A 13,965-nucleotide genomic window follows, 5' to 3' on the forward strand; every position below is an offset into this window, starting at 1 on the left:
CCTGAGAGGGTGTGTTTCACCCTGGCAGGATCAAAGAGAAGTTCCCCCATGCCTTCGACGACGTCTGCCTCTACTCGGAGATCTCCAACCTGATGGCTCACCACACCTTCGGCCTGCACGCCCGGCGCTTCATCCAGGAGCTCTTCCAAGATGTCTCCTTCCTGCCTGTACGTAGGGGAGCCCAGGGGGCTGGACACACTCAGTGATTGGCTGAATTCCAACCATAACTCTGCATGTGTGTGTCGCCCTGAAATCGTACAATAGCTCTGCATTTTGACTCACAGCTGTTGCAAGAGGATTGCAACACAGGGGTTAGACGCTTTTGGTTTGTATTATCTAAAAAGGAATTTCCCTACCACTATACATAGGAAGTTATTTCCATAAATGGTTAGCCGGATTACATATTCTGAAAAAAAAAAAAAAAAAAGATTCATTCTTTGGTGCGTTGATTTAGATTCGATTCAAATATGTTTCTAAATGACGTTGTCTTTCCTGTAGCTTTATGAAGAGGCAGAGAGCGTCCTTTCTACAAGAGAGAACTCAAGCTGACCCAACATCCTCGGGCCACACCGAACTTTCACTTCCCATTCATCATGACCGTATCTTTGTACAGTCAAGGGGGAGACTGTAACTAGATCAAACCAAATAAGACCACCAAGCCTGTTGTTAATCTGCCAGTACCTACTGCTATGTCTAGGGCTGTTGAGCAACCTATGAGTTGATAATAAGTATGATAAAACACTAATACACATTTCTGTTACCCTAGCTTGTTATTTACCAAAGTGTTGCAAAGGATGAAAGTGCATATTAAAGATGACATACATTTCATTTGTGTTGATTTGGCTCTTGTCTTGAAGTATAATAATCACAGAACAGAACACAGCAGTTATTATTTAATATATGTATATGTGTATATAATATATATGTGTGTGTGTGTGTGTGTGTGTGTGTGTGTGTGTGTGTGTGTGTGTGTGTGTGTGTGTGTGTGTGTGTGTGTGTGTGTGTGTGTGTGTGTGTGTGCGTCCGATAGTATAGGCCTAGTCATCATACAAATACTTTTTCTGGCAGTATATTTTTATAGACCAACATCAATAGCCACTTAATTCAATGTCATGCATTGATCAAACATTTACTTAACAATAAGTAGTACGTTTTGTTCAGTTTATAATATCATGCCAGTGGTTTTTATGCGCAAGCCGCCTGTTATTGTGTTTGTTGGATTTTTATTGTGCAAGTGGCTCATATTAAGCTTTTAACCATGGTTAAAAGTTTAATATCCATTAACGGATCTTCTCCCTAACAGACAGAGTGGTTAAGATGCTGCCTCTGTGAGTCACTGTCATTACCAGAATAAGGCGGATTCTTTGTTTCCTGGATATCAGAACGTCGCAATCAGCTCAGTGTTAATTTCTCGCAGCAAAGAGCAGAGTTCAAAAGGATGTATTATCACGATGCTTTCACAGCGAGGGACGCAGTCGAACCATGGTTTTTATCGGATTGTTGAATATGTGGCTTCTTCAACAGCGGGCCTGACGTTACAGTTCCCAAAACGCAGGCTTTCTATGGTAAGTTCTTCTAATGTGTTGACATTTGTTCTGTGTGTAAATAGCCTATTTTTAACGATTACTTAGATACGTTGCTATTTAGATATCAAAATAGATATCCATGTACTAATATATTTTGCATTTTTGCATTATTTTCTAGATTAAAACACATGCTCATAATAGCTATGACCCTGGCTGTGGTGTCCCCCTGGCTCCTTACCTCTCTGCTCCTCCACATTGGTGGAGCAGACACCGTGCAAGATGCTGGTGAGCATTGGTTCTGTTTACCTACAAACCTGGTTTATGCTTAAGTTCTCCAGCTGATGATCTTTTATTCACCCTACTTAAGTATTCATCCCACCTTGGATAGAGTACATCTCAGATCATCATTCAATACATTGGGGGGGGGGGGGGGGGGGGAAAGCTCTCAGATGTTCACCCTGACTGGTGTTGTTGACCAGGGGTGATGCGGTGTGGACCACTTAACATGACGGTCAGTCGCGTCTACTCTGAGCAGAAGGTCCTACTGACGTGGGAGGATCATCCGTCCTGTCTCCTTACGCGAGGGCAGATCACCTACGAGATCGACGTGCTGTCGACGGATTACATGAAGATGATTCATCACGTGAGGAGTTTTTTATGAATGAATTATCTTTAGGTATGATATAGAAACTCTAGTTGGAGCGTTATTTGTGAGAAATAGCAAAGCCATCTTTAGCGATTATTGATTGGAATGCTCTGTGAGTGGTCTTTTATGCTTGAATTTGCCTGCCTCCCTATTATATGAGACCATCCTGATTTTAGACGGGCTCACTTCTGACTAATCAGGCCCTGTGATCTCCAACCTAGACAAAATAATAGGTTTGTCGATTTGACCCAAAACGACCCATATGAGCTTCTGCTGGAACAGCACTCCCTATTGACTATGCTGAAACCACCCTGCCTGTCAAATTTTGCTCTCTTCTGCTCTCTCTCTGATTTTAAAATGTTACCTACAAAGCTTTTAATTTGACTTTTTTTGTTCCTGATGTAATTATAACCATTATTGTAGGATGTTGTTATTGTCCCACAGAATCAGACCGGATCCATCCACCACTGGTTATGGGTCTCTCCTTTGCCGTTAGAATGTGCTAACAACACATTTAAAGTCCGTGCCCAATACGAAGACCAACGTTGCATCATCGGTTAATATGCAATTTGTATTTTATATGTTTTATTTAAACATTGCACTCTGTAACTTTTCTACTGCAGCTAATTGTCACGACTCAGAACGGGAATCAATTGCAGATCAAAAGGATTTATTCACAAACAGTCCAGCAGGCAAATCAGATTCCATGTACAGGCGGGGTTCGTAAACAGGCAGGCAGGCAGACAGATACAGACGGACAGGTACAGGCAAGAGATCCAAAACCGATAGACAGAAGACTTAGGACAAAACAGCAGGGTCCAAAACCGGGAAGAACAGTAAACTGTAGAGTATACTCTTTAAAGATCTTCACGCTAGTCTCACTCACGTGGCAGTCAGGTAGCACACAGTACATACCGTGACGATCTGACAAAGTCAACAGAAAGGGCAGTGTTTAAATACTCCACCAATCAATACCAAATGAGAGACAGGTGAACAGAGAAAATGGAGGGAAACAAACAAAGGCAGGAAGTTGCCCAAATAAGGGCATGTGTGTTACTGCGGGCACATGACCAACACATGGCTACAAACATAAACCAAGTCCAGAATTATCACACTCCAACAGGTACGGGGAGACAAAAACAACAGTCCATATGAGAATCCTGACACTACTAGTCCGTTAAAAATAATCTGAACTTGGACATTTCTCAAGAATAAAACAAGCCCATCCAGTGAATCTATTTCACTGTTATTACTGTAGCTATGACTGAAGCTACAACTCAGCCCACTAGAGGGCAAGGGGAAATCTTACATAGTGCTGCTTTAATACGTGATATAATTAATTATAAAAGTGCACTTAATGAATTGTCCTAATATAACAATCTAGTGTTTTCATGTATTTTGTGTGGTGGTGGTTGGTGTCACTCTCAGGGATCCCGTTTCCCAGCCAACCCACGCTGTTCCCGCCGGACACGCACGAGGTCTACGAGGTCGGCAGCAACGTGACTTTCTGCTGCCTCCTGCCGCCCTTGAAGACGTTCCACGGGTTTACGCTGAACGGCAAACCGAAAGAACACGTTAAGCTCAACAACCAGACGTACGCCATGACGGTGCACCTGCGCAGACCCTCTGGGTTCGGCGGCACTGACGTCACCTGCAACAATTCGGACTACGGCACCACCTATTATGTGGGCTGTAAGTCGGCTTCTTCCTTACGTTCGAGTTGACCCGATTTTTAGATTTGGTGCATGGTCGGGCTTTTCTGGTGTTTGACACTTGTAGTGTAAAGCCCCTCTGTCCGTGGAAGTGTGGATGAAACTCGGTTCATGTTGCTGAGTGAGGCCGTGTGGGTTCACCATATCGGAAACTGCATAGTTTTGAAAGCATTACTAATGATTGGTCTGCTTCTTGTCCAGACCGCCCGCGCGATACGGATCTCCAGTGTGAGACTCGAGACTTGCAGTCGGTGGTCTGTAACTGGAGCCCCGACAAAAGCAGACACTGGCCGCCAACAAAATACCCCACAGAATATGAACTTCTTGGAAGGTGGGTCGCAGCCTGCTTGATTAAACACCCTACCAAATACTGAATGTGCTAATAATGTCAAGAATTGCACATTTGAGTGGGTTCTGGAGCAGTCCACATGATTTAATAAGCCGTTGGGTGGCTGGGTCCTCCTAGCTTAGTTTAGCACCTTTCACATAATCCATGGCAGGAGGCAGGGTCAAGGTTAGGTTGGGGGGGGGAAGCCCGCCTCCTATGAAGTGATTGGCATAACAGCAAGTGCAAATCATTTCAACCTTTAAAAGTCAAATTTAAAGAGCTCCTATTTTCCTTCCAGATGTGAGCTTGATAAGCCATTACTAAATGTTTAAAAATCTTCCTCTTATCATCCTCTAGGGATTTACACCTGGGGGTAAAATAGGGGCCCTTTAAGGCTGTTGATGAATGCTTCTGCATGTCAAGAGGTCTGCTTTGAACAAGCTGGTTTTAAAAAGTGTCTAAAATGGGTTGGTGTGATGGAAAAGTTCTTTCTGTTTTTGCTTCATTAGATCGTGTTCGAAGACTGGCAAAGTCACAACCTTGAAGCGCTGTCGCCAAAGAGAGGTTATAAAGGCCCAAGAGAGAAACTGGACGTTGACTGTCCGAAATGTGCTCGGCACATTGGAGCTCACAGACAGGGCAGACTTAACTAGAAGAGGTCAAGTATAATCTCATTTTCAACTTCTCTTCTCATCAAATGTTCAGTCTACAGTTAAAGGTGATGTAGTTGATGTAGGTGAGTTTTGAGAGTTGTAAAGAGAGCAGGACAGAACAGCATGATTTTTTAATCAAACTTTTTTAAGGAAACCACGCCTCGCTCTCTTCTCCCTCTCTCCCTACGTGTCAGGGTGTGTGTGTTTCCCTGGTTTTCCCTCCTGTGTTGATTACTGTTCCCTCCCCTAATGTGTCTCAGCTGTTGCTCGTTGTGTTTGTTATTTAAGCCCTCGTCTTTCCTTTGTTCCTTGTGCTGTCATTGTGGTTTGCTGTGGTTGTTTGTGGTGGCTAGTCCTGCGTGTTCCCTGTCGTCTCCCGAGTTCCCTGTCGTCTCCCGAGTTCCCTGTCGTCTCCCGAGTTCCCTGTAGTCTCCTGAGTTCCGAGTTGTTTCCCGAGTTCCGAGTTTCCTGTGCCTTAGCCTTTAGGTTTGAATAAAGTGCCGTTTCCGTTCAATACCGTCTGCGTTTGGGTCCTACCTGCCTGCATGCACCCGCAGTCCCTTAACAGAATGACAGCACCACTATGGGACCCAGCGGACGCTCAATTTGACCGTAAGTTGGAGGATTTAGTAGCCAAAATAAAGAAGACAATGGAGCGCTGGGAGGGTTTGGGGTGCCACCCGGTTCCTCCTGGTACTCTAGCTTCCGCATTGACTCCGGTCCCCGAGCCCTGTCCGGTTCCTGAGCCCACTCCTAGCCTTCCAGAGGGGGACCGGCCTCTTCGCCTGCTTGAGGTGATCCGCCCTCCGCTCCTGCCTGAGGGGGCCTGCCCCCTGCTCCTTCCAGAGGGGGACCGGCCTCTGCTCCTGCCGGAGGGGGTCCGCCCTCCAGACCGTCCAGGGGAGGCACGCTCCCCGCTCCTGCCTGTGGGGGCCCTCCTCCACTCCTTCCCGAGGGGGGTTCCCCTTCAAGGCCTTCCACCGGAGGGGACCCGCCCTCTACCTGGCCTTCCACCAGAGGGGACCCGCCCTCTGCCTGGCCTTCCACCAGAGGGGACCCGCCCTCTACCCTGTCCACTGGAGGGGACCCGCCCCCTACCTGGCCTGCCACCAGAGGGGACCCGCCCTCTGCCTGGCCCTCCTCCTGAGGGGACCCGCCCTCTGCCTGGCCCGCCTCCTGAGGGGACCCGCCCTCTGCCTGGCCCGCCTCCTGAGGGGACCCGCCCTCTACCTGGCCTCCCTCTTGAGGGGACCCGCCCTCTACCTCGCCTTCGCCGGCCTCCTGAAGGGTTCCGCCTTCACCGCTGCCGGCCTTCTGAGGGGGTTCTGCGCCACTGCAGGTCTCCTGAGGAACTGAGCCCTCATCGTCCTTGCCGCCGGCCTCCGGAAGGGTTCCGCCTTCAATCTGCCTCTGCTTGCCCCCCAGGCCGTCCGCCTGAGGCTCCCTGCCATGCCCTGGGGCAGTTTTCTGGCCGCCCGCCTGACGTCCCTCGGCTCTGCCCCAGTCCATTTATTTTTTTTGATTCCCCCCTCCTGGCGCCCCTCCACCCACCCGTTTTGGGTTGGACTTTCTTTGTTTTTTTGCTTGTCGTGGGTCGCCTGGGAGTCGACCCTTAAGGGGGGGGTACTGTCAGGGTGTGTTTCCCTGGTTTTCCCTCCTGTGTTGATTACTGTTCCCTCCCCTAATGTGTCTCAGCTGTTGCTCGTTGTGTTTGTTATTTAAGCCCTCGTCTTTCCTTTGTTCCTTGTGCTGTCATTGTGGTTTGCTGTGGTTGTTTGTGGTGGCTAGTCCTGCGTGTTCCCTGTCGTCTCCCGAGTTCCCTGTAGTCTCCCGAGTTCCGAGTTGTCTCCCGAGTTCCGAGTTTCCTGTGCCTTAGCCTTTAGGTTTGAATAAAGTGCCGTTTCCGTTCAATACCGTCTGCGTTTGGGTCCTACCTGCCTGCATGCACCCGCAGTTCCTTATCACTACGTTTCTCCAACATCACATATCTGTGATTAAAAGGCAAGATGGAAACTCTGATTCAGTCAATTGAAATATTCTCAAACATTGGCTGGCACAGTGAACTCGATAAACAGATATTGTCATAGTGCATGTCACTATCTAATAGCTGACGCATTACACTCCAATGATAGCTCTTAAATAGTCCCTACAACACCTGTAACTGCAGCTGTTAGACCTATATATGTAAGTCTGTTGAACTTTGTAAATGTGTTTTTTAGTTCACATGTTCGCTCCTCAAAATTTGACGGCTTCAAGGATAAATGCGAGGAATGCTAGTCTGGCATGGGAGTGGTCAGACCTGCAGTACAGAAAACTAAGAGTACTGTGTCAGATCATCCTTAACAGTAAAGGAGACACAGATGTGGTGAGTGTTTATAATGTTACAATGTCAATCAGGGAATTGGACTCCACCTTTAGTTTGTTTGTTTTGTGTTCTAGAGGAACTACTCTGGATTGGGTTTAAATCAAGGACTTTTGAGTGACTTGACGCCAAATCTGAAATATGAAGTTCAGGTCTGCTGTGGCACAGAGGAGCACTTCTGGAAGTGGGGTGACAGAAAAAACATTACTTTTAAGACAGAGGGTGACAGTAAGTAACACAAACATAAATACATAATTTATACAATTATTAAAATAAGAAGAGGCCAATATTCACCAGTGTGAGCGTGTCTTTAGTTGTTGTTTTTTTACATGTGATAATCAACTCAATAAAAAAGAAATCTGAGTTAGATAACAAAACCAAAACATTTTAGGTTTGACGCATGGGAAAGGCACCTTGATATGTTTAATGCTTCTAACCCTGGTCTGATTCACCCATAGTTCCAGATGCATTGGATATATGGCTGTGGATGGAGCAAAAACAAACTATGATACTATGGAAAGTAAGTCATCTTGATCTTGAAGTATCGAATTGCTTGCGGATGATGATGATTGATGATGATGATGATAGTGATGAGTATAGTGGTGTTGATGATTATAGAGATGCTTTCGTTTTCTATCATTTTATTAATCCCGGGCGAGAACATACAAACTCTGATGATGTTAGTGATGATGATACCGACGCTGATGATGATGATGATGAAAGTGATGATGATGACGATGAAGATGATCTCCTCTTCCTAGATGCCGCAACCAGGCCAGAGCCACGGGCCCATCATAGACTATGAGGTGAAATGGAGAACATTGGCAGAACCACAGGAGACGCGCAACAGAACCGTGCTTCCTCCCGACCACAGCACGGCCATAGAACTCGACCCCAGCGAAGACCACCTTGTCACGGTTACGGCGAGGAACCCCTACGGCCGGTCGTCCCCGGCCTCTATGGTGACCCTTAGTCAAAAAGCAGGTACATTCCTCTCTGGAACATTCCCCTCTTCTGGTTCTGCTGACAGAAGGCTGCCTTAAGGAGCCATTGAACCCGGCTCTTAAAGAAAAACATTTGTGGCTTTGAGGCAAAGTCTAACCTAGGCATCCTAGCGCAAGAACGATACCCTAACCTACAATATTCTCCTCCGTACATGTATCTGATGCAACTATACATCTTGGGGAGCATGCCCACTTATGAAGTCACTAGAGGGTAGACTTTACAATGGTTTGAAATGGCTAAAATTCAACACCACACCTGGTGGTGAAATAGGAGCCAAACCATTCGGCTGTCTTCAAATAGTTTCATTGACAAACAATATAAATGTGGATAAAGATATCTCCCCGCACAGCACAACCTCATAGATTTTGTTTTCTAGGGGATGCAGGATTGGAGCATAGCACGGTCTCACGAGGGCGGTTGTCCGTATAGGGGTCCGCACGGGCGTGGGCAGACGCCACGCGGACCAAAGTGCACCATTGCAGACACACAGATGCAGAACGCAAGAACTTGTGCTTAACACACCTGCCGTGTTTTCAGATGAGGTCACAAACGTCTCCCGGATCGTGGGGAGTGACGGGGGGTTCAGTCTGACCTGGTCGGCCAACCCTGTCTCCAGCTGTGGGTACGCGGTGGTCTGGACCCCCACCTTCACCAGGGGCCCCGTTTACTGGAAGAAGGTGCCTACAGGGGTCACCCAGGCCTTTATAACAGGTACGGACAAAAACACAGGATAATATGGGGGCAGGGAGACACTGTTAAAATAAACAAGCAGTCCGACATACAACAGCACTCATCCTCTATTCATGACATAATAACCATGTATAAATATGTAATACTAATGAGAATAAGCATAAACGTATCATTTCATATTTTTGGACCTTAATATTGGAAATAACTAAGTCACTGCAAACTAAATAATGGAATAAGCAACAACAAATAATTTGTTTGTCTTCACTAATGACTTTTGCGTGTGTTTGTGTGTCCCTGTGCTTGTGTGTGCATGTTTATGTGTACCGGCATGTGTTGGCGTGTGTTTGTGTTCTCCAGGGAACCTCACCCCTGGGGTCCGGTACTCTTTGTGTGTGTACGCTTGCACACAGGAAGCTCCACAACTGCTGGAGAGAAGAGAAGGATACGTTGAAGAAACAGGTGAAAACATATGACCGCACCCATATTTGGGCATGTAGAGGCCTTCCATTATTGGTGATCAGGAGGGAACAGCTTTTTCCCCACAATTTACTTAATGATGATGTTTGATAAGATGTACTTTATCAAAGGTGGAGTGAATAAGTAAAGTAAATAAAAGAGTTAATAAGTACAAATTTCCTTTACTTATTATGATGTATATTATAAGATATATGATTATATATGGTAAGACATGACAGTTACTATCTACTCTCATATTTATAATTATATCATTGATGAAATATTTGCGAGAGCCTAGAGATGTAGCTTAGCAATATAGCATAGTGATATAGCTTAGCAATATACAGACCAAACAACTTTCCCCCAACCCCTCGCTAACCCTGACCTACAGAATAAACTTTGAGGATACATTTGGCTGAGATACAAACGGACAGCTGCCCACTGCCTCGCTAGAGAGCGAGGCAGTGTCCATTAGAAGCAGTGTTTTGGTATTAAGTTACTAGTAAAGGAGTCCAGATTGAGACAGAAGCAATGTAATGTTGTCACTAAAATACAGGTTTGACGCCTGTCCGTAATACTATACTGTGGGACTAACTCGCTCTTTGTTAATGTAGATTTTTTTCAATTTCATTTCAGTAGCATTGTTTGTTGTTGGAGTAGTAAGGTAGTTGTACTAGTAGTAGTAGTAGTAGTAGTAGTAGTAGTAGTGGCAGTAGTAGTAGTAGTAGCAGTAGCAGTAGTAGTAGTAGTAGTGGCAGTAGTAGTAGCAGTAGCAGTAGTAGTAGTAGTAAGATATCGGTGCAGTGGTGCACCCCCAGGAGTCTTGGATATCTCGACTTAAGGGGTACGTCTTTGCTGCCTCCGTCTTATCGGAGGCACCTTAGCAGGCAGCATTTTTAGTGAATATTTGATTGAGTCATGACTTGCTGCCTCCCTTCCTCCGAATGCTGCCTGAATAGGCAACGTTTCAGCCGTCTGCCACCGCCACTACCTTTGCCCTGGATTTAATAGTAGCGGACCCATAATTACTTTTATGAGCCAAACCTGCCGTTCTGCCTTCTGCCTTCTTTTAAACCCAAGTCTGTTTCACTAGATGACCCTAAACTCTTTAATCTGCACCTTTAATGAACCCCACATGTTCGCCAACGGCATCCCCTAGTGAGACAACTACTCCTAATTTGAAACCACGCTACAGCTGTATACATGATAATAACCCTCCCTTCATCTAGAGATCCCCCCTGAGCAGATTGCACGTCTGAGATGGGCCCACGTGGGGTCAGAGGTCCGTGTGTCGTGGACCCCCATCCCGCTGGGGAACCGGACGGCGTTCATCAAAGGCTACGTCATGCACTACCACGACATGGACGCCAAGGAGGCGGACCCTAACCTTGTTGACGTCAACGTCACCACCGGTAGGTCAAGGACGCCTTGTTCTCCCCCAGAGGATTTAGTGTTGATTCAGCGTTGTTAAGCTGTTTTGTTTTACTTATTAATAACTTTAATAATAACTGATTATAATAATAATAATAACTTTTATTTCAAAGTGGGGAATTCAAGTAGATCCTTTTATATAGATCCTATATACATGCATTTACATTGATGCTAACTTTTCGTAACTGTACAGACATCTCTGTTGGCCTAAACCAACCTCTTTCGTTTATGTTACAATACATAAAGAAGATAATATTAACCATATTCTCACTCATGAGCCTGGAAACATAGAAGAAGGTAGAAGTTGGGCTAGAACGTATGTGAATTGTGCTTGCATCTGTCTTGTGGTTTTCACTGCGGTTCAGATGATGCCGAGGCCACCAGCCTGACTGCCAGAGACGTCCGTGTTGGGTCTTACAGATTCAGGGTGGCTGCCGTGACCTCGCTCGGAGAGGGTGGAGGAAACTCCATCACACTCACCATTAACCCACCGTGTACGGAATGATGTGAAGCGTTGTGTGTGGTTTGACTTGGATAAGAGGGAGGTGCCATGTTGCTAAGAGCGTAGAGGTTTATAGGTTTTACGTGTTGGTATGTTTGTTGTTGTAGTGGGTTCCTCCCTCTCTCAATGTGTAGGGGCTGGTGCGTTGTCTAAAATAGCGTTTGCTTTCTTCATTGATTTATTTTATTTTAATTCATTGGCTTACTGTGTACCTGACCAAAGACCGGAACCTGATTTAAAAAGAATTGGATTTAAGATTTCTTATTAATCCCTGATGAGAAAGTGGAGAAGATACAGGACCAAAAAAAAGAATGGAAACTACCAAGAAATTGACAGAAAACATTATCTATATACACACTATCAGTAGAAGAATATTAATTTAAAATAAAACTTCGGAACAGTATAGGGAGTTGGGATTGACAGTTAATGCTACATTATCAAAACTATACATTGATACAATAGATAGGGCTACCTCCAGCTCATTAATCATGTCCTGTAGTTTTATTCATTCAAGACCTACACACAAGGCAAGAGAAAGTGCCATCCAAACAAGAAATGCGATTCTAAATTACTTGATACTTTATTTTTTATAATAATTCGTATCTTTCGTTTAAAGGGGATAAGTCCATCTTGGCCCTCGTTGTCGCATTCAGCAATATTTTCCTTTTGCTCATCATCACTTCCATCATTGCCTTCAAAAACTGGACATGGTAAACAAACACTGAGCATAAACTACTAATCTTTTTTATATCAGTTTTAAAAAATAGATTAGATATTGTATGTTATATGATTGAGCAATTCATCTTCTTACCTTTATAAACCTTCTCTGTCATGACCTAAATCTCTGTTTTCCTACCTTTCTGACATCTTATAGTATTAAACAGAAGGTGTGTCCTCCCATTCCAAATCCAGTTCTGATCTGCGATTGGTTAGCACTAATGGTAAGTCTCACAAATCAATGGTGGTCTCCCATTCGCTTGAAATAGGATATTTGGATAAAGTAAGATATTAAGTTATTTTATTTTCCTTTAATCCAGGAGGACCGTGGCCCTTCAAGCCTTAACGCGGCAGAAAGTCATAGCAGTCAGATGGAGAATGTGTCCGTTTCACAGGTGTTTAGCCATAGATTACCAGTGAGTACCGACAACGACCACGAGGGAGCGCCATTTCTACAGAATCAAGCCGCAAATGGTTATTACCATCAACAGCCGCAGCAACGCATGGAGATCGCCCCGAAAGTGGAATTAACTCAGCCCGTGTTACCATCTCGTCCACTTTCCTGTGTATTTGAGAATCCACTATACAATGACGGAATGTGTTAGCAAAATATATAGCATGTAGCATGTTATTATAACACAACATTTAGAAACACACTGGTAATCAGCCTTCTTATAAAGAATATAGCAGATCTTCAGAGAATATATAAATATTATCACTATTTCTAATTTACTATTTTGTATGAACTGTATTCCGGGGAAAACGTGTCTTAAGCAGAGAGACCGTCTTAGAAGTGAAGTCAAGCTAAAATGTGTTATTGTATGTGTAATGTGAATTCAAATATATCTGCAAAGATTTCTGTCTTTTTGTTTTATGTTGAACAAACGTTGCTGTATAATAAGCTGTTACAAGCGATACAAAATGTTATCAATACATGTCATATCAATAGTAAGAAATACATATCAAATTGTTTTCAGTATTTTCAGTGCTTAATTCTAGTGCTTCCAAACTCATCACTATAATCAGAGGTGAGTTCACTCTCATTCTGGCTAATTGTTAAATGTTTATATAAAATATTATTATATATATTATGACACGTTTATAGTATATTATTCAACAATATTATTCACACCAAATAGTTAAATTATTATAGGCTACTATATTCAATGACAAGACGCTTCTCTACCCCTCCAACCTTCACCCCGGACTGTGAGAACTGCGTTTCCCAGGAGCTCCGTCCGATTCCCTAAGGTCTTCCCCGGAGACTCTTCTCCGGAGCTCATTGGTCGATCCTCAACACGGTCTCCAGAGGGGGCGTTCTGCCCAACATCTGTTTTTAGTTTTGACAATGCCCTGAAAAGCATTTCTACTAAAAGATAAGTCGCAAATGTGGATGATGCAGCCTCTTTTAGTCTCGCATGTAAATAGTTAGTAGTTTCATTAGTAAGACCGCATACATTCACCAAGATATCTACAGCCATACAATTGACCACACTAAACTGAACTTGTTTCAAATTGATATCGACTTAAAACAGATAATGCGTACAGAACCTGACAAAACCGGACAAAACGTATGTGGGTGTTGCGACATTCACCAGGCTGTTTGGAGAACATTGGAATAGTATAACGTTTAGTGGGGTTAAACCATCTTGCTAGTAACTTTGGTCGTATGAATTGACACTTATGGGGTTTAAACTTTAAAGGGCTTGAATAATGTTTTGACAGTAAACGAAACTAAATAGATTTATTGTCAAAGTGGTTCTTGAAGCTATTCATGTCTAGCACAGTTTAATTAGATACAATATCTTGTCATGCCATGCACTTTGTTTACAGCCTAATAATTCCTCTAAAATGTAGGCTACAGACTTTCTGCAATGAAAATACCGAACTCAGAACTCCGGTGGAAATAATCTCCGGGAAAATGACTCTTTTTATTA

The 13,965-nt window shown here is 44.2% G+C and overlaps 1 protein-coding gene and 1 long non-coding RNA gene across 3 annotated transcripts; both read left to right on the forward strand.

The window, feature by feature from the left end:
• LOC132447458 (uncharacterized) lies at nucleotides 1-826 on the forward strand. Its single transcript, XR_009523080.1, has 2 exons — nucleotides 1-167; nucleotides 499-826. It is a non-coding gene; the product is annotated as an uncharacterized LOC132447458 (long non-coding RNA).
• Nucleotides 827-1,021: 195 nt separating this feature from the next.
• On the forward strand, nucleotides 1,022-13,007 carry LOC132447414 (leukemia inhibitory factor receptor-like). 2 transcript variants are annotated; one of them, XM_060038178.1, is made up of 18 exons: nucleotides 1,022-1,565; nucleotides 1,705-1,811; nucleotides 2,006-2,169; nucleotides 2,617-2,728; nucleotides 3,601-3,864; nucleotides 4,086-4,215; nucleotides 4,722-4,870; nucleotides 7,085-7,230; nucleotides 7,305-7,455; nucleotides 7,686-7,747; nucleotides 7,989-8,211; nucleotides 8,770-8,943; nucleotides 9,280-9,381; nucleotides 10,608-10,790; nucleotides 11,175-11,303; nucleotides 11,928-12,021; nucleotides 12,186-12,252; nucleotides 12,349-13,007. In XM_060038178.1, the coding sequence occupies exons 2-18, from the start codon at nucleotides 1,715-1,717 to the stop codon at nucleotides 12,631-12,633; spliced, it is 2,532 nt and encodes an 843-aa protein (XP_059894161.1). In that variant the 5' UTR covers nucleotides 1,022-1,565; nucleotides 1,705-1,714; the 3' UTR covers nucleotides 12,634-13,007. The 2 variants fall into 2 exon arrangements, with proteins under 2 accessions (XP_059894161.1, XP_059894160.1); XM_060038177.1 differs by having other exon boundaries at nucleotides 1,023-1,565; nucleotides 2,596-2,728.
• The last annotated feature ends 958 nt before the right edge of the window (nucleotides 13,008-13,965 follow it).

This window comes from Gadus macrocephalus, chromosome 19 (genome assembly GCF_031168955.1).
Source record: "Gadus macrocephalus chromosome 19, ASM3116895v1".
Taxonomy (NCBI): domain Eukaryota; kingdom Metazoa; phylum Chordata; class Actinopteri; order Gadiformes; family Gadidae; genus Gadus; species Gadus macrocephalus.